The sequence below is a fragment of the Nuphar pumila genome, chromosome 12 (genome assembly GCF_984573655.1).
Source record: "Nuphar pumila chromosome 12, dmNupPumi1.hap1.1, whole genome shotgun sequence".
In the NCBI taxonomy this organism is placed as follows: domain Eukaryota; kingdom Viridiplantae; phylum Streptophyta; class Magnoliopsida; order Nymphaeales; family Nymphaeaceae; genus Nuphar; species Nuphar pumila.
The window spans coordinates 36787084-36808991 of record NC_143260.1 but is presented as its reverse complement, the minus strand read 5'-3'; the positions used below and the strand labels follow the sequence as shown (position 1 = coordinate 36808991).

The 21908-nt window shown below is 36.8% G+C and overlaps 1 protein-coding gene across 2 annotated transcripts in view; it reads left to right on the top strand.

The window, feature by feature from the left end:
- The first annotated feature begins 1989 nt into the window (after nucleotides 1–1989).
- LOC149820705 (Polynucleotidyl transferase, ribonuclease H-like superfamily protein) overlaps nucleotides 1990–21908 on the top strand; it is a 50310-nt gene continuing 30391 nt past the window's right edge. The window contains exons 1-2 of one of the 2 annotated variants that reach the window (XM_089983668.1): nucleotides 1990–1999; nucleotides 3771–3923. In XM_089983668.1, coding sequence (XP_089839794.1) covers nucleotides 3779–3923 — 145 coding nt within the window. In that variant the 5' untranslated portion in view covers nucleotides 1990–1999; nucleotides 3771–3778. Of the gene's footprint in view, nucleotides 2000–3686; nucleotides 3924–21908 lie in introns of those variants that run through there. The other variant, XM_089983667.1, reaches the window with a different exon arrangement.

Here is a 21908-nt window from a genome sequence, read left to right as displayed (position 1 = left end):
TATTCAATTTTTTGACTGCCTTAGCACACATATGAGCATGATAGAATCACATATAGAGTTTTTTTATTGCCTTAGATCACACATGAGCACATGATAGAATCACATATAGTGTGTAATTTATTTCATTATATTTTGTTTATCAATACTGACTGTTCTTTTCTTGTGTAGGCTGCTAGCGATAATCAGGGTAGTGGAGCTGAAGGGACAGATAAAGACAATGAACAAGAAGACGCACAAAATCTTGGCGATGATTAGAGGACTGTGTTGAAGAAGTTCAATTTTTTTTATTTTTCCTAATTGTAATTGTTGAATTGTAAATAATTAAACTTCTTAGTTTTAAGGTGGAACGATTAATTATTATAGATACTTGTTATATGAATTTTTTTGTGTGGTTTGTTTTTTATTTACAGGAAATATAAATTGTACAGAAAATATAAATTGTACAGTTCTCGGTAATTAAATTTTAAATAATTTTTTTTTGATTTTTTTTCGTTTTTGCGACGGATTAGCGACGGATGATTCCGTCGCTATTCATATTAATCTAGCGCCGGCTTAGCGACGGAATTAAATCCGTCGCCACGCCGTGGTCGCCGTTTAGTACCGGCGGATTGGCGACGGAATATAGCGCTCGTTATTCCGTCGCAATTAGCGACGGACTTGGCGACGAAATTATTCCGTCGCCAGTTAGCGTCGAAATATTCGCGATGTAAGCATACTGTCGCCGCGTTGTCGCTAATCCGTCGCTAACATGGTTAGCGACGGATTAACGACGGATTAGCGACGGAATGTGGTCGTCGCTAATCTACTGCTTTGTTGTAGTGTTACCTATTATTATTATATTATTAGTAAACTTTTTTCTTTTTATGTTTGGTTGTTTATTTAAGGTTTCTCATTAAGGGTAACTGAAATATGTTTATCAACCAAATGTGTTTACGGATATGAATCAAGATTTTCATGGGTATTTTTTTTTACTTTTTTTTCAAAAATTTCATCGTATGTACGAATGCGATCTAGACGTTTGGTTTTAATGAGGTCACCCATCTAAGATCGCAAGACCTCCATAAAGCCCTCGTTGTCCTTTCTAATGCCTTCAGCCTCGCCCTTGCTGTCAAGCCTTTGCTTTTCCAAAGTGGCGACCTATAGAAACAAATTCTTGGATCATTCAATTAAGATGTATTAGAAGGATTTTTTAAGAGTTGAAAATCAATGGCTTAGAATTTTGATAAATATTAAAACATAAAAAATTACATTACTTAGTCCAATTACGATGATTGAACAGTAAATTCCTAACAAATGAACCATGCCGAATGCATCTGCATGGGTGGATTTAAAATCTCGATGCATAACATCAAACATATTTGATCCAAGTTTTCCTTCTTAATAGTGGACGGGCTGTCCTACTAGTACAACTTTAAAACAATTATTTGTATTATAAATAAGCTAATTTGAGCTTAACTCGTAAGTTTAAAATCCAAATTCTATTATTTTCAACTATAAGAAAATTATAATTTTTTGAGAGAGCTATCACGAGCTCAAATAATTTAGCGCAAGCATGCCAAGATCTCAAACTCAACTCATATCGACACAAGAAACGAGTCAAGCTTGAACACCCTTTGTTCGGCTCATTTACCAACCATATATAGTCTCATCCATCTTATCGATCAAATCAACAATGAGGGATCAAGAGTATTTTTATAATGCACAAATTATAAAGCAAAAAGAAAATGAAATAATAAAAAAGTTACGAGGTTCTATGCATATCTGATAAGTTAAGCTGTTTTTCTGCAAATTACAAATAATAAATCCACCTGTTCTGATACACTCCGACACTCGTCATTTATGAGGGGCCACGTGGACAAAGTAGCAGCGGTCATCCCGAGATATTATATTTTCGACCGTCAGATCAGAAGCGAGGAAATATTCGTAATTTGACAAACGCCCTATATCCATAAACACAGGACCTCGTTTCTCTTTTGAGCGGTAGCGGGAGAAAAAAAAGGTACTTTTTTTTTTAAATTTTATTTCTTTTTGTTCTTCTTTGCTGTAAAACCCTAACAAAACCATCCGCTAAATCCTAGAAGCGATCTATCTGTCTCTGTGTGTTGTGAATCTTCTTCCCTTGAGCTGATCGATCTCTTGTTTGACGGTCAACGTTGACGTTTAGTTTAACATTGGTTCTTCGATCGGTTGATGCGAGAAACGCTAGATTCGATCCTTGCCCTAATGACCCCTGAATTTGTTTCGATTGATCGGGTTAGGTGATGGTTTCGTCGATTCTGAGCGCTCGAGAGTTGTTTTCTTCATCGTCGAGATGAATCCGCGATGTGCGAGGGAAGGGATTGGGTTTTCCTTTCTTTGGTTGTTAGTTTCGGAGTCGCGGAATCGTTCTTCTTCGTCAATTAGAGTGGAATTAAGGTTTGATGGTGGTATGGGGCTATGTGCATTGGTTAGACGTGCTATGTGATTTTCTTTCTTTGGTTCTTCTTTAAATTTTTTCTGTTTTTTATACCTTTTTTTCTTGATGATGGTTAGTGGAATGCATCTGCTTGAGCTACATTGCCAGCCTATGGTTAAGGGATGTCTTTGGATCCCAATCTTCCTGTTTATGGTTGTATTCTTCTTTTTTATCTCTCACAAATGTATTGATATGGATCCACATGCATACACACATGAATATATTTATGTAGACATGTAAAATAAACTTTCAAATTTAACTTTGTATAAGAGGAAAATGAAATGGGTTGTTTTGTAGTTGCTTGCTGGGAAGTTGGTGGGAGTTGGAAAGGTTGATACTAAAGATTTTGGTTATTTATGCTTTTTATTGATGTCATGCTCGGCGAGATACTGGTAAAACTAACTGAAACATTGAGAGTGAAATGAATGGATGGAAATTTTATAAAGTCTAGTTTCTGAGATATTTTATATCATTTATAAAGGTTTTGTACATTTGTACAACCTTCGTCTCTAGTACCACAAAATTTGCTGAAGAATGCAAAGGCGAAGAAAAATTGATTGAGAACTTGGTGGTTTTCAATTCATGTGATATCTTCTGGATATCCCTTGAAGAGAAGTAGTGCATAAAATTCATTTATCTAAAGCGAAAATACCTCACTGTCCACAATCCTATCTGTGGAATGGTAACGGATTTCTGAGAGAGCTACCTCATATTCCCGGAAGTAGAAAGTTTAGTTGGCTATATGCTGCATAACCAATCATCCAACAGCTAAAAGAACTTCTTGCATTATTCCTGTTGTATTTTCCTTATGGGTCTGGATTATATGCAGTATGTTATACAATGTTTATTTTTTGTTTTAATATGATTGGTTTGTATATCTATAACTTGCTTTCTAGGTTTAACTGTCATTTTCTTGTTTTATTTTAATTAATTAATTACTCGATTCAACGATTACTTATTATTTGTCTTGTTCCAGTTAGGCGAACCAAACAGCTTTGTTGACTAGCGTTGCTTTTCACGTACGTTTATAGGTCTTGACCTTTTAGAAACTTATGCCTATGTTCAGTATTATCTTATACATTTCAAGAAAAAAATTATGTGTAGCCTTTTATAATTCATCATTTCTTGAAATGTGCTAAGAGGAAAAACGGTATCAGATGCTTACATTTGATATTGTGAGGTTTAGAGCTTTATTGAAAGCAATCCATGCGGATGGTTTTTGTTTCTCTGATAGAGAATGTAATTACGTTTCAAAAAACATTTTTATGCGGCATCACCATTTCATTAATGACTCATAGAGCCTTCTCTTTTGCAGTCCCAAACATGGGCATGCGGAAAATAAGCTGTCCTGGACAAAATCAAAAGAAAGAAATTGAGGAAGGGACCATCAGTTTGCACGTCTTTTCAGATTTATCCTATACTTCCCCAGCGGTTTTTCTGTACCTTTTGAAGGAATGCTATGCTCGAGGTAGGTAGAAATGAACTTGTGTCGGTTGAGTTCAGCCATGTTTTTGGAGCTACAATTCTTATTTTAGAAGTGAAATTGTGTTTTTATGAATTTACAATTTTCAGACTCTCTGCCACTGTTTCCTTGTTCCTTTCGGTTTCTGTGTAAATTAGGTGGCCATTTTACCTATGGATCAATGGCAACCACACATTATAATTTATAAGAATCTGCTGAATGTATTGTCTCTCCCCTTTTTCATCAGCATTATTTGCATTTTCTTGTGATTTTAAGTTTGATTATTGTGTCCTATGAATTTTTGTTGTATTTCATGTAGACTTAACTAATGTACCTCCTTTGCTACTTGGCTGTTAAATCAACGTCTTAAAAACATAAAGTGTCTGTTGCTTGAGCCATCATAGTGGGCTGCTTAGTTCAAAAAAGGTTTGGACTGCTGAAATGGAAGTGTTATATAAATAAGGTTGAGTGCATTCGGATTCCTGATTTTTTTTTTATTATGGGAACAAGTAACTTAGTAAACAATCAAGGTAGTTATTTGTTTGAGAAGACAAAAAAAGTAAGTTCTGTAATAATAAATGATACATGGCAAGAGAAGATTTTGAATTGTTGACCTTTTTGTTGAAAAAGGTTCAAGGTTTATTGGTTGAACCAAGCAGGTGAAAAGGGTCATGATCCGTAGACAAGTTAAGCCACAATGAAGGTACAAGTCGATGAAGAATGAAGTAAGATAAACTTCAGTCTAACTTGCTAACATCGATAGCAACAGTGATTTTTATTTGATTATGTAGAGAACATAATTGGGCAGGTACTAGGCAACTGGTAATCACTCTTGGAAATTTGCTTTCTCAAGTAGCAAAAGAAAGGAAAACACAAAGCATCGTACAACTGATGGGCAATGTATAATCCTATGCTAAAAATCCTAAAACCACATTTAATAGATGTATCTAAAAAGGCTTTATGAGTAGGGGTATGCATGAGCGAACCGAGCTTCGGCTGACAAAGCTTGTCTTGTTCGTGTGGAGCTTGAATGCTCTATATACAAACTCGTCTCGGGTTTGAGATCGAGCCAAATTGATTTATTTAAAAAGTTAGTTGGAATGAGTGCATAGAGGGTGGGATTTAAACCCCAAACCTCACTCGCAAATGACCAACACCCTACCGACTTGAGTGAAACCGCTTTTTGTGCTTATCTTAGTTGTCAAAGGCGATAGGCGGAACCTAGGCGGTGAGCCCCTAAAAAGGCTAAGTGGGATTAGGCAGATTAGTCGTTTCTCCAATTATTATTATTTTTTTAAAATACACAAAATATGTAAACAAACTTGTAAAAATTAATAGCAAATATTTATACAGCATAAAATCAATCAACAATAAGCAATAAACAAAACACATGTCATCAAATATTGTAAAGAAATTATATTAAATAACCTGCTAAAAAAATTAATAATAAACAAACAATTGAATAAACAAACTATACAACTAACAATGTGAATAAACAATATACAAAAAATAAAGTCATGTTACAAAAAAATTAACAACAATACACATAAAATAAGAAATATATATGAAAACAAATTATATATATAACTCAAAAATAGTCAACCGGAAATATAACTCAAACAGATTATATATATATATATATATATATATATATATATATATATATATATATATATATATATATATATATATATCAGACACTCCATTTTTCCCTCTATACACGTGTCCCCGTATCGACACACATCGACACCTGGACACACCATTTTATTCTTTGTACATACAAGTTTGTATTTAATTTATAATTATATTTTCAATTTATAACTTTATATTTTCAGTATATAATATATGTTTTAAATATCATATATATTTATATTATATTCAGTTTATTTTGAATTTATTTTGCATTTAAGTGATATTTAATATATATATATATATATATATATATATATATATATATATATATATATATATATTCCCGTGCCCACATTATTTGGAAATGCCATGTCGTACCCTCCATACTCGTACCCAGGTGACATAAATATATATGAAACACACAAACACAGAATATATATAATATACATATTATAATAACTGAAATACAAAATATAGTATATATACATATAATATAATTGAAATATATATAACCGAAAAACATAAACTATAGAAAAAAGGAAAAAGAAAGAAAAACAGGAAGAAGAAGAAAAAAAAAGGAAAAGCAAGAATACGAAGAAAAAAGGGAAAAAGAAAAAGAATAAGAAGGAAAAAAGGGAGGGAAGAGAAGAACAAAACCGAGAGGGATGGAGACAACAAAACCGAGATCGTAGCCCTCTTCCTTTTTTTATACCTCTCTTTTGGCACAGATGACCAAGTACTCAACCAAGTTAAAAAAATGGACAAACCTAGGCTTTAAGTCTAGGTGGAGTCAGCCTAGGTGTTGCCTAGGTGAGCTAGGCGATGCCTAGGTGGTAAAATAGGGCCCCCACTGCCCAAACCCAAAAGCCCAGGCAATTAGGCTGCCTAGGCACGCCCTTGACAACTAAGGTGCTTATTATTCAACAAAATCTCTACATATCCTAGAACTAGCCATTATACATCTCTATTAGTCGAGCTTAATAGGGCTAATCAAGCTTAATCAAACTTGTATGCCTAATCAAACTCGTCTTGTTTACTTGTTCAGGGCCAAGACGTGTTTAAACGAGTCGACCCCGAGCCGTGCTTGAGCAAGCTCTTTGTGCAGCCTATTTATCAGTACTTCAATATCTCACCTTACTTGGATCAGCTTATAATAAGAGCTAATTATTCTTAACCTGATGCAAGCTCAAACGACTTTGAGATCGATGTTTTGCCATTATGGCATTCATCATCAATAGTAATGACAAGTTCATCAATACGAGTAACATTTATTTAACCTTTTGGTTTATTCATAATTTTCTCAAGCTTCAATGTGCTACCATCCCAGTTGTCCTATTTATGTCACACTGTTCCCATCTTCGTAAGAGTCTAGGACAACAACTGATGCAGCGAGGATCGGAGTTCTGATGCTATTTAACTTATTTATTGAAAGGAACGAATTACAATGAAGAATAATGAAGAAAATATGGAATGAAAGTAATGGTTGCAGAAGAACAAATGCTGGCAGCCAAACAGAAACAATAAAAAATAAAAGAGCAAATCTTCAAAACTTCTCTGCTGCATGCAACCCTAGGAGAGGGTATTTAAAGCGTGCAACTGGATCCGGGTCTCGGGTCCGGCCTTGGGCCCGAGATGACTCCTCTTTGCTGTTGGATCTGGGATGCACGGTCCTGTGCTCGTCTGGAGTAGGTACGCAGGGGTACATCAGCCCTGCGTCTTGGCACCGTGTTCTGGGTCAGATCCACTACTTGGGTTCGATCCTTGGTCCCATCGTGCAAGTCCAATCCCCTCCTGGATCAGGCTGTATAGATTTGGGTCGATCCTGCTCTGCATCATTCTTCCCTGGTTGGGAAGAAGTCAACTCCGACGACTTGTTATTTAAGCATATAGATCAGAAACATTGAAGATAGGCGAAATGTGCCAATCTTCAGGCAGTTCAAGGAGGTAGGCATTTGAACCCAATCGTTGGAGGATCTTGAAAGGGCCATATTTTTTAGGACTCAATTTACCATAAGTACCTACTGGAAAAAGCTCTGAACGCAGGTAAATCCATACTAACTGACCAACTTGAAAATGGACATCTCGACGACCCTGATCCACGAAAGCTTTGTAAGCTTCATAACTCTCAACAAGTTTAGCTCAGACCTGTCTATGTATATCACACATGTACTCAACGACATCAAACACTTCCGGGGTTGGGTCTGGAAGACTAGACACAGGCACAAGATCTACTATTGGTGTCTGCCCATAAACCACTTGAAAAAGAGACTTGCCCGTGGACCGGTTGATGGAACTATTGTAGGCGAACTCGGCTTGCGGCAATACTAGATCCCAAGTTTTTACATTTTTACCAACTAGACTCCTTAGTAGATTCCCTAAGGTACGATTCACAACTTCGGTTTGTCCATCAGTTTGTGGGTGGTATGCACTGCTAAACTGGAGTTTGGTTTGTAATAAGGCCCATAATGATTTCTAAAAATGGCTCATGAAACAAGTGTCACGATCTGAGGTAATCGTGTGAGGCAATCCATGAAAGCGGGCCACGTCCTTGAAGTAGTATGAAGCTACTAACGAGGCGTCAGTGGTAGCCATTTTGGAAAACCGGTCAACCACCACTAAGATGGAATCAAAACTGTAATGAAATGGTGGTCTTCAACAAATGCACAAATAACTCACAAACAAGTGTCTATTGGAGACACTACAAGCATGACCCTTGAAAGGGTATAAAAGGAAGAACACTTGAAAAATAAATAATACTTTATTCATGAACAAAATGCTTAAGAAGCATGGTTATATACATTGAAGGGGTTCACCCCTATATATACAAAAAAGTGGGAGAGAGTTTGAGCTCTCCAAAAGAGACGTTGGATTCCAACATCTCTTAATATAGCTGTTGGACTACAGTCCAACAACATTTATTATTATAACTGTTGGACTATAGTCCAACAACATTTATTATAGCTGTTGGACTACAGTCCAACAGCTATTTGCACAGTCTAAGTTCCAACAGGAACTTGACTGGATCAAATATCTAGTTTCTATTAAACTAGATGCTAAAAAAGAAAATAAAGAAAAATAGAAAAAGAAAATAATAAAAGAAAATATAATAATATTAAATAATATATATATATATATATATATATATATATATATATATATATATATATTACAGTTTACATTTTAACACTCCCCCTCAAACTTACGGTACAATGAGCGAAAGTTTGTCTAAGAGGAAGTGAAATCTGGGAGCAGCGAGAGGCTTGGTGAAGAAGTCTGCTAATTGATATTCTGATGTAACATATGGCAGATCAATGGTTCTATGTAAGTATTCCTCTCTGACATAGTGACAATCCATCTCAATGTGTTTAGTGCGCTCATGGAATGTCCGGTTGCTTGCAATGTAGATCGCACTTTTGTTGTCACAACACATCTTTGAAGCTTGCGTTGCTTTAGCTCCCATATCCGCCAACAATCGTCTGAGCCAAACAACCTCCATAGTGGTGGTTGCCATGGCTCTGTATTCAGCTTCGGTGGATGAAAGAGAGACTTTCTGTTGCTTTTTGCACCTCCACGAAATTAAGGTTTCACCTAGGAACACACAAAAACCAGTAGTTGAGTGTCTATTATTGGGATCACCTCTCCAGTCAGCATCAGTATATGCAATTAAATTTAATGAAGATGAAGCAGACAAGAAGAGTCCTTGTGAAAGAGAGGATTTTAAGTATCTAATAATACGCAAAATCGCTCCCATGTGCACGGAGGTGGGAGCATGCTGAAACTGACTGACTGTATGAACCGCATGAGTTATATCTGGCCTAGTAATGGAAAGATAAGAAAGAGCTCCAACAAGCTGTCTATAAGGAGTAGGATCATCAAGAAGTTCTCCATCATCAATTTTCATTTTAACATTGACCACTTCTGGAGTGTCTACTTTCTTATCATCTGTAATTCCAGACCTGGAAACGATATCAAGAGCAAATTTAGATTGAGATATCAAATACCCCCGAGGGGAATAAGCAACTTCAATGCCTAAAAAATATCTTAATAAACCTAAGTTAGTCATTTCAAAGTGAGTTTTAAGAAGAGATTTGATATTTGCAACTCCCTGTTTGTCGCGTCCGGTGATGATCATATCGTCCACATAGAGAAGAAGAATAATGATGCCTGCATCAGATTTCTTAACAAACAAAGCAGTGTCAGTTAAACAAGGTTGAAAACCAATATCAAGCATAACATGACTAAATCGGTCATACCAGGCTTTTGGAGCCTGTTTAAGACCATAAAGAGCTTTTTCTAGACGAAGAGCTTTACCCTTAGGGATACTAATACCAGGTGGGGCTTCCATGTATACTTCTTCAACGAGATTCCCATTCAAGAAAGCATTTTTGACATCTAATTGAAAGATAGGCCATGTTCTAATGGAGGCCAAGGCTATTAAAGTTCTAACAGTGGTCATACGGGCCACAGGAGCAAATGTTTCTTCATAATCGATGCCATACTCTTGAGCATATCCTTTTGCTACTAAACGGGCCTTATATCTTTCCAGGGTCCCATCACTTTTGGTTTTGACTTTGTATACCCACCTACAACCTATAGGTTTCTTACCCGGAGGAATATCTTGTATCGTCCAAGTATTGGCCTTTTCTAGTGCATCCAATTCTATTTTCATGGCTTCTATCCATTCTATATGATTTTTTGCTTGAGAATAGGATGATGGTTCAACATATGATTGTATTAATGTAATGGCGGCCCTATATGTGGGTGAAAAAGATTCATAAGACACAAATTTTTCTGGAGGTTTAGAGATTCTAGACGTTCTTCTAGGTGAGACTTCATAGTATTTTTGTAATGCACATGGAAGATTTTGCTCTCTACGTCTTGAATATTGTAGACTAACATCCCTATGGATTTGCTCTTCATTATCATCATTTTCAACAACAATAGTACTTTGATCATTGTCAAGGTCACATCCAACATCACATTCATTGGATTTTGAAGTTGGATCAATTAAAAACGAGTATTCAGTGACATCCTTGGATTTTTCAAATTCAAAGAAGCTTTCTTTTTCCAAAAAAGATACATTTCTTGACACATATAATTTGTCATTTTGAAAATCGAAACACATGTAGCCTTTTTTATTATCAGCATATCCTAAAAAGGCACATGGGATTGCACGAGGAGAGAGTTTGTCATTTCTGTTGGTGAAAACAAAACATTTGCATCCAAAGACTCTTAAACTAGAATAATCTGGAGTTAAATTAACAAGCTTTTCTATTGGAGTTGTATTCTTTAATGAGGAAGATGGCATCCTATTAATGAGGTAGGTGGCAGTTAGGACCGCTTCAGCCCAAAAACTTTTTGGAACGTGATTTGCAATTAGCAATGTCCTAGTAGTTTCCATAATGTGCCGATGTTTGCGTTCGGCTAGGCCATTCTGTTGTGGAGTGTGTGGACATGATCTTTGATGTGTAATACCATGTAAATTGAGATAGTCTTTGAATTCGTTGGACATAAATTCTCCCCCTAAATCAGTGCGAAAAACAAAAATATCATTTTGAAACTTATTTTTAACCATTTTATGAAATATTTGGAAGTTAGCAAAGACATCATATTTATGTTTAAGAAAATAAATCCAAGTATGTCTAGAAAAGTCATAAACAAAAATGACATATGTATAACCACCTTTGGAAATAACTGGTGCGGGGCCCCAAACATCCGAATGTATTAACTCAAGTGGTCGTGAGGAAACAAAAGTTCTACTAAGAAATGGTAACCTTTTCATTTTGCCAAGAATGCAGTCTTTACAAGAAAAATTTTCAGAATTACAAAATTTTTCCAAACTTGGAAAATATTGAATTTCAGACATATGAGGATGACCAAGCCTTTTGTGCCATAAATCCAATTCTAATTTCTGAATATTATAACAAAATGCATTCTTGGGTAATTCTAAAAAGTCCATGTAATAAAGTCCTCCTTCTCTATGACCTTCCCCAATCAGCTTCCCTGACTGGCGATCCTGTACCCAACAACCATGAGAAGAGAAAGAGATATTACATCCATAATCAGATATTTGCGAGACAGATAAGAGATTCAAATTAAGTTTAGGGATATATCTAACTTCTGGGATAAAAAATCTTTTGGATTTTTGAAGATTTTCAAAACATCCTATTCCTTTTACTTCGAGAGATGTGCCATCGGCTGTAAAAACCTTTGACACACTTGAGTTATTTTTAAGACATTCGGATAGACTATTAACATTTGGGGTCATATGAAAAGAAGCACCAGAATCTAAAAGCCAAGGAAAGTTACCTGGACCGGAGAAAGATGCAACTGCCGCTCCAGTTGAGGCTTCGGTTGAGGAGGATACCCCTTTGAGAAGAGGTTGAAGGATTTCCATCAGTTGAGCCATAGACACAGGTGCATCTTGATCTTTTGACTCAGATTCAACAGATGCAACTCTTTTTTCTTCTCTTCTTTTTAACTTTGGACATTGAGGCCTATAGTGCCCCGGTTCATGACAATGATGATAAATAACTTTTCTTTTATCAAAGTCGCCGTTTTGCCTTCCAAAATGAGGCGGCTTGTAAGTACGAGTATGATTTCCCGGTCTAGATACAGCTAAAACAGAGTCATCATCAACTTTTGGAGTACTTTTTCTAAGTCTATTTTCCTCCATAGTGAGCTCTTCTATAGTATCAACAATAGAAGGAATTTTTCCACGATGTAAAAGGGCCGATTTGGTGGATTCAAACTCCGGCCTTAGACCATTCACAAATTGATAGAAATGTTCCATATCGAGTTGTTTTTGGCGAAGCTCGATGTCTTCGGCACAATGCCATTTGGGCTCAAGAAGCGCCAACTCTTCCCAAAGTTCGGACAACTCATTATAATATTCTCGAATAGTTTTATCTTTTTGAGTCATTGTCCGAACTTTATCTTGTAAATTGCATACATGTGCAATATCTTTAAGGGAATACATGTTTTTGAGGTATTCCCAAGCCTTATCGGCATGCTCAAACTTAGCTAGACTAGAGCATTTTTTAATGTCTATGCTATTGATGAGCCATGACATAATTTTTGCATGCCCTATCCTCCATTCTTTCCATTTCTTTTCATAAGTGGCTAATGCCTTACTCTTCTCTTCTTCCGTTAGAGGAACCTCTTTATCACCCTCTTTCTTGGTAAGAGATAGTTTAGGTTCCAAATCGAAACCATCCACTATACCCCATAAACCTTTTCCCCAAATGTGGTGCTTCATAATCGAAGCCCACATTACATAGTTAGTATCATTTAGCTTCATAGGAATGATGATGATCTTATCATTGTCATCCATATTTTACAAGGGTAAGAGAGGAATAAATAGGAGGAGAGAGAGAGAAAAATAAAAAGAAAAGAAAAAGAGTAGACAAAGGAATAAGAGAGGATACAAAACCAAAATTTTTTGTAGCACAAGTTCGCCTTTCTTCAAACAAATCTTCTTGAGCCAAGAACAAGGTGATGAAACACCTTTTGTAAATGTGGCACGGAAATCGAGGCGAAGCACTTCAAGATCTAAGGATTTCGTAGCTCTGATACCATGTAATGAAATGGTGGTCTTCAACAAATGCACAAATAACTCACAAACAAGTGTCTATTGGAGACACTACAAGCATGACCCTTGAAAGGGTATAAAAGGAAGAACACTTGAAAAATAAATAATACTTTATTCATGAACAAAATGCTTAAGAAGCATGGTTATATACATTGAAGGGGTTCACCCCTATATATATACAAAAAAGTGGGAGAGAGGAGAGCTCATTTTGAGCTCTCCAAAAGAGACGTTGGATTCCAACGTCTCTTAATATAGCTGTTGGACTACAGTCCAATAGCATTTATTATTATAGCTGTTGGACTATAGTCCAACAACATTTATTATAGCTGTTGGACTACAGTCCAACAACTATTTGCACAGTCAAGTTCCAACAGGAACTTGACTGGATCAAATATCTAGTTTCTATTAAACTAGATGCTAAAAAAAAAAATAAAGAAAAATAGAAAAAGAAAATAATAAAAGAAAATATAATAATATTAAATAATATATATATATATATATATATATATATATTACAGTTTACATTTTAACAAAAACGATGCGAGGTTCTGGGAAGACCCACAATAAAATCCATGAAAACATGTTCCCAAGGTCGCTTGGGGATGGGCAACGGAGTATACAAACCACTATTCTGACGTCGACCTTTGGACACTTGGCACACTCGACAACTTTGAACAAACTTGACAACATCTTTGCGTATTTTGGGCCAAAAGTATCGTTCATCTAACAGTGCGAACGTCTTATCATGTCCAAAATGCCTAGCTAATCCCCCTTCATGTAACTCGGAAATCAATTAAAGTCCAAGAGAGAATGCAGACACACATAACTTATTACCTTGAAAGAGGTAACTGTTATATATACTAAACCGTGGGTTGGCGGTGTCACTAGATGAGAGGCACCTTTCCCAGACTTGCTGGAAATCAGGGTCCGTCGGGTACAACTCCTTGCACTGCTCGAACCCGATGACCTGCACGAACATAGTCATCAAGTGCGTCAGCTACCTTGTTCAGAGTACCTGATTGATGTCGAATAGTGAATGTGTACTCTTGCAAGAAACTGACCCACTTGGCATGTCGAGCACTCAACTTCTTTTGACTATTCAAATATTTCAATGCCTCATGATCCGTGTATAAGATAAACTCCTTATAAATGAGATAATGCCTCCAATAACGAAGGGATTGTACCACGGCATAAAACTCGACATCATAAGTGGAGTACTGACACCTGGCCTGAGTCAACTTTTCACTAAAGAAAGCAATGAGTCTACAGTTCTGACTCAAGATTGCACCAATTTTCACTTTAGAGGCATCACACTCAACCTCAAAGACTACACTAAAATCAGGAAGGGTTAAGATAGGGGCACTAGTCATTTTCTCTTTGATGAGTGTGAAGGCCTTTCCCGCAGCAGACGTCCAATGAAAACTAGTACCCTTTAAGCACTCCGTGATAGGGGCCATGAGGGTGCTGAAGTTTCTCACAAAACGATGGTAGAAAGTGGCTAACCCGTGGAAACTACGGATCTCTCCTATAGTCTTTGGGGTAGGCCATTCTACAATCGCATGGACTTTGGCGGGATCTGCCTTAACTCCATCAGACGACACAATAAAGCCCAAAAATACAACACTTGACGTCATAAACTCACACTTCTTGGCATTCACATACAACTTCTCCTTCCTTAAGATCTCGAGGACTTGACGCAAATGATTTAAATGATCAGACAATGAAGAACTATAGACCAATATATCATCAAAATATACTACGACGAACTTCCCTATACATGGACGCAATACTTGGGTCATCATGTTCATGAAAGTACTCGGGGCTTTCAATAACTCAAATGGCATGACTAACCACTCATACAACCCATCACGGGTCTTGAATGTTGTTTTCCACTCATCCCCCTCTCGGATACGGATTTGGTGGTATCCACTTTTTAAATCGATTTTAGAGAAAGTAGAGGCACCAACCAACATATCAAACATGTCATCCAACCGGAGAATGGGAAAATGGTACTTGACAGTGATGCGATTGATCGCTCTACTGTCGACACACATGCACATGAATCCATCTTTCTTAAGGGTGAGAAGGGCTGGCACTGCGTAAGGGCTCACACTCTCACGAATGAAACCCTTTTGCAGTAACTCTTGAACGTGTCTCAACAGCTTGGCATGCTCTGATGGATTCATGAGATACGCGGGGAGGTTAGGTAGACTCGACCCCAGGACCAAATCGATGGCATGCTGCACCACCCTCATCGACGATAGACCATCAAGAAGGTCGTCTGACATAATGTCGCGAAACTCCTCAACAAGGGGCACGATGTCTGCGAGAACAGGCAACAACGTACTCATAGACGGCTTGACAACCAGAGCATAACAATAACCGTTCTCCTTACAATGGTTCAAGAAAATTCGGTATGATAGGCCCGCGAGCCGGGGAACTCGCTCAGGCTTGTCCACAGTGGGAAAACCGGTCTCCTTGATAGGGAGAAGGATTATTTTATGACCCTTAAAAATAAATGAGTATGTGTTCCTACGGCCATCGTGAATGGTCTTGCGATCAAACTGCCAAGGACGTCCCAAAAGAATGTGACACACACTCATAGGGGCTACATCACTCCACACCTCATCGTAATAATGCTCCCCCATAGAGAACCGAACTAGACAACGCTGGGTAATGGGAACCTCGTTTTCTCTTTTGATCCACACTATCTTGTATGGTTGAGACAATTTCTCTGTTTTCAGGTTCAAGGTTGACACGATACTCTCGGACACCATTTTCTCACATGCCCCAGTATCAATGATAACATCACATGCATGCCCCTCACAGTTGCACCAGGTTCTAAAAATGTTATTTCGTAACCATTTTGCAGGGGTCGACTCTCGGGGTGCGGTCAAAACATGACGGATAGACAATAAAATTTCGATGTTGCTATCGAACTCTACGACTTCCTTCTCGTCATCTCGTTTAACCAACGACTCACCCTCACTCTCACTATCAGACGCTGACTCAACAATACCCTCGATGAAATGGGCATTCTTGCTCGCTGTGGGGCACTTGGACGCAACATGTCCTAACTCTTGACACCTAAAGCAACGGATGGTAGACTCACTAGGCTTGACTTTGGATCGGGTATGGTACGCGGGCCCAGACTGGTCAAGTTTGCTAGGGTCTACTTTAGGGGTGGACTTTGAGTCTTCCTTCCTAGGGGAGCTTGCTCCCCTGGTTGGGAAACTCGACTTGGGTCGACTGGACTGGTCACTTCGGGAGGCTCTATATTCCTGCCTCCTTTTCAAATTTTCTTCTACATTCATGGCATAACTGCTGGCCTGATCTAATGACTCGACTGTGACACAACTGAAGTCATCAGAAATAGCAGGACGGAGACCAGAAATATACCTCGTGACCTACTGGCGGGTGGTCTCCTCGATCTGCACTCACAGGGATAGACGATGAAACTCAACAGTGTATTCTGCCACGGTACAGGTGCCTTGACGCAGGGTTAGGTACTCCTTGTAGGCTCTCTCGGCGTGGTCTGAAGGCACGAACTTAGACTGCATCAACCTCTGCATCTCTTCCCATGTCTGTACACGCTCTTGCCCTTGACGTTCTCTCGACCTTTGCAGCTCCACCCACCATGTCTGTGCTAGGCCCCTTAATCGAGTGGACGCTAGAGAGACACGACGATACTCAGCCACAGTGTGGTAGTCGAAGAAGAACTGCACGATGTAAGCCCAGTCGAAGAACTGCTCGACGTCGAATCATCCCGCGAACTCTGAAAGGTCCAGCTTCACCCCGTAGGTGGTGGAGTGCTCCTGTGCCATGTGCTGACGGCGATTTACGATCCCTGGAGGGTGCTCATGCCAGAAGATGTCGTCCTCCAAGTCAAGAAAACCCTCGTTATTGCTGTCTCGATCAATGCGCTGTTGAGGGCGTCGATCCCTATCACCCTGTGGCTGGCGCTCTGGGCGCGCCGACTCACGTTGTACCTATACTATTGCTGTTGGAAGCGGTCTCAGTCGGGTCTGTAAGGAAACGACTTTGAATATATAAGGTTAAATAATGAACCAATACACATGCACATCAAGTGCGAATATACCCACTAAAGGGGAAAACACAAGCACATAATGTTGCTAACACATAAACTCACAAAGGGGCAAAAATGCCTATAAGGCATAAGTTAATATTATTGAAGAGAGGAAGGGTGTAACACCCATTACATGGAGCAAAAGCTCCTCCAAAGGAGTGAGTAAATTACAAGGGGGAGACCCCTATTTATAACACAAGAGAGGAGCCACACAGGGGGCTCCTAAAAAGAGGAAATGACTAAACTACCCCTATGCCTAATAATAGAGAAATATATATTTTATATATATAATTAGGAAGATACATATGCATATATACCATATATGTATATGTATCATCCTTTATATATATAAAATATATATAAGATTACAAAGATTGAATGATATATTTTAACACCCCCCCCTCAAACTTTGCGTGGGGGAACAAAAAGATTGATGAATGCAAGAGGAAGAATCTCAAGCCTTCAAGCGCCTTTAGTCCGAATGCCTTTAAAATTTGCAAATGTCTTCCTCCAAAGCCTTTAACGATGAGCACCTTTCATGATCTATCCAAGGTACTTCTTTTCCTCTCATTTTCAAGATCCTGTGGAACAAATCAAGAAAAGGTCCAAGTAAAAAATATTTTTGCACTTTAATCAAGTGAAATATTCCAAATAAGATGAATTAACCAAAAATCATATCATATAATTCATCCAAAAGTAATGGTGCAAAAAGATATTCTATGCATAGTAAAAACACAATTATTTTATTTGAAGCACAGGATTTGCTGGAACAAGATAATTACTTATGTATGCAAAATGATTTTAGAAAACCAATTTTTCATAATCATATACTATGTTGAAGAGGGAGCAGAAACAAATTACAAGAATGCATAATGCATTCATAAAGTCCAACATTGGACAAACATAACCTCATAACGAGGAATAACATAATGGTCCACAAGGGACACCACAAGAAGCCTACGAAGAGGCATAAGTTGCACATAATTTATTGCATGAGGGCCAAAAGGCCATAATGAGCATATGCATATAATATCATGAAATGAATCTACACCTAAAAGAGTCATTAATGATTATGCTCCAATCATACTTTAGTCAAGTAATATTATATGAACCGATAAGATAAAAAGACAAGTGTTATTGATTTTAGCAAGTCCTTTGAAAGCGATTTTAAGAGGGAAATGCTCAAAAGAGTGTATAAAACACAAGAGTTCAAAAAGTTTTAAGTCCACTTAAGAGGCAAAATAATGAGAGTTATTTGAGTAGAGAACCTTACACATTTAGGAACATCTCACTCAAATGATTGCAATTACAAAAACTCATTTTGCATATCAAATATAAAAGGTGACCAAAAAATCAATTTGATTTTAAAATATGCATATTAATGATATGATTCACTTGTATCTTTAAAAGACAAAATATGAATGAAATTTCACAAATTTCAACAATAATTCATCCATTACAAACAACTACCTCATTAGTCCTCCAAAACCCCCAAATCAAGTGTGTAAGCTACTAGATCAAGAACATAAATATAATGCCATTAAAGGCCAAGGACACACACAACGGTGTGTAAAAGAACCTCTTGTCTACATGTAATAATACTTGAAATGAGTGCATCAACGATAAGAACAAGAGAATGCACGCCAACATGGATCAAAAGCATCTCTTGTTTACGTAAAAATACACTCAAGACCAAGTATGTTTAGCTACTAGAACAAGAGTATTAAGTCAACCATGGGCTAAAACACAATACATCTCTTGTCTACATAAAATGACACTTGAAATGAGTAAAAGAAGCCAACCATGGGCATACATCTCAGCGACTAGAACAAGGACACAAAAGCCAACATGGAGTAAAATCACACACCATGGTGTGAATCAACGTGCCTTGTCTACATATAATAACACTCAAGACAAGTGTGTTCAGCTACTAGACCAAGAGAACAAAGCCAACAAAGGGCTACCAACACACAATTGTGTAATAATGTCTTGTCTGCATATGATGACACTTAGATAAGAGGTATAAGAGGAGAAGACTTTTGAGACAATAAAACTTGTAATGACAAACATATAAATAAAACTTTGGACAATATTTTGAAAATAAATATGTGCACATATGCACAACAAGAACACTTGGAACACTTGTGCACAAAAGCATGTAAAAGTATCTTTAACAAGATACTATAATCGATGAAACGATATAAATGTAAGAACATACACATACCAAGAACACTTGGAACACTTGTGCACAAAAGCACAAAACACGAGATCACAAATGTGCAAATGCACTCATAAGATTCATAAGCAATAAAAGGTTGGGCAATAATCCCCAACACCCTTGAATTAAATATACCTTAAAACATTTAAGGTTCCAAGACACCATATATCCATCACATTTATATATAAATAAGAGCATCCATAAGATCAATGGCCAAAAGAAAACGAGTGACACACTCATAATTAGAGATCATATAACAAATCATTCTAGAGTCCCAAGGTGCCCATAACTCACCTCAAAAACCATCTTTAATATGGTAATTGGACAATCTAAAATGACATAACACAACGTGCCCTTAACTCACATCAACAATCATCTCTAATATAACAATAAGGCCATACAAAAAGGATTGATGCATCATATAACTTGTGATTGATAAAAATAAATGTCATAATGAATACTTAGGGAAATCATTTTCCAAATATGTGATTTTACAAAGAGGGCCGATTCAAAGGTCCAACATAATTAATCACAACAATATGCCTTCTAATAATTTTGCATAAATACGAAATTATGTTCAATCATGATCATTATCAAAAGACTTAATAAACACATCATGAAATATTTAAGCAATGTCATGTGTGAGGACGGATTTGGAATAATCCAAGAATCAAATCAAGCCTTTATAAATTGCAATTATATGCATACCAAGATGTAGAATGACAATAATCTTAAATGAGCAAATTTAGGACAACATGTAACAAGATATTGCAGAAGCACTTATAATGATAAAAGAAACAATCTCACAAGTCCACTAAGGGACAAAACAAGCCCTAAGGAAGGCAATATATATCATCTCTTTATTGAAAAGAGAGTACCATGTGAAAATGTACACTTGAACAAAATACACAAAAAGCATAATAATAGCAAACATGCAATAATGCATGTATTTTATAAAAGGAGCAAAATGCTTGAGACTCTCAAGCTTTCACAAAGATGGTAATATTTTAAAAAATCTCATAAAAAACCAATATTAAAAAGAAGCTTATAACAATCATGAAATCTTCTCAAAGAGTATATACTCATAAGAAGATTCACAAGGATCAAAAGGCCTCTCAAAGAGAGATCCAACAAACAAAATTCTCAAATGAGGGTACATACGAAAGGAAGAGGGAAAACTTTATTAAAGTGGAGAAAATCCCAAAGAGAATACTAGGATTGCGTTATGGCATAAATCTATAAACAAAAATTCATAATATTATATGACTTAATAGATTATAACCAATGACATGAATATGTTTTAAATATAAGTATGCAACATTAATGAAGACCATAAATCTTATAATAAAACATATTCTTGAAATTGAATTGAAGAATGAAAAGAGAATAACCATATTTTATGAGATCATTTTTAAAACTTAATTCAACCGATATTATAAAAATGTCTTCTTAATCAAACATTGCTTGTATGAAAAAGAGCTCATTAGGTAGGAAAATAAAACATCATTTTTCAAAGACACATGTTATTATGAAAAAACCTCATATAGGACATTTTAGAGGGTAAACACATACCTTTAATATGAAATAATTATGATGAGAGTATGTGAGCAATGCTACATCTCTCACAAACATTTTACTTCTAACATAACTTTCTTTAAAAAAACTTATTTTTCAAGAAAAGACATACGAAAGAGAATAATATAAAAAGTTCAATGGAATTGTTAAGAATCCAAACTCATAATGACATGGAGAAAAAAACATATCTAATTCTTTATAATGCTCAATACTTAAAGAAATATAATGCATACCAAATATTTTTAAGAAGCAAAAGAGAGAAACACATATGCAAAAACATATCTAATTCTTCATAATGCATAATACTTAAAGAAATATAATGCATACCAAATAATTTTAAGAAGCAAAAGAGAGAAACGAGAACTTCACCATTCTTCTTTAAAATTTCTTGAATAGCACGCTTCCCAATGCAACAAAGAGCAACTCGATCCCAACCTTGCTTTGATACCATGTAAGGAAACGACTTTGAATATATAAGGTTTAATAATGAACCAATACACATGCATATGAAGTGCGAATATACCCACTAAAGGGGAAAACACAAGCACATAATGTGCTAACACATAAACCCACAAAGGGGCAAAAATGCCTATAAGGCATAAGTTAATATTATTGAAGAGAGGAAGGGTGTAACACCCATTACATGGAGCAAAAGCTCCTCCAAAGGAGTGAGTAAATTACAAGGGGGAGACCTCTATTTATAACACAAGAGAGGAGCCACATAGGGGGCTCCCAAAGGAGTCGTTGGGAGCCCCCAACGGTCACATTTGTGACCGTTGGGGGCTCCCCAACGACTCTTTGGGGAGCCTCCCTAGGTGGCGCAAACCACAAAAAATGAAAAAGAAAAAAAGAAAAAGAAAAGTAAAATTACAAACACATTCTAAATGG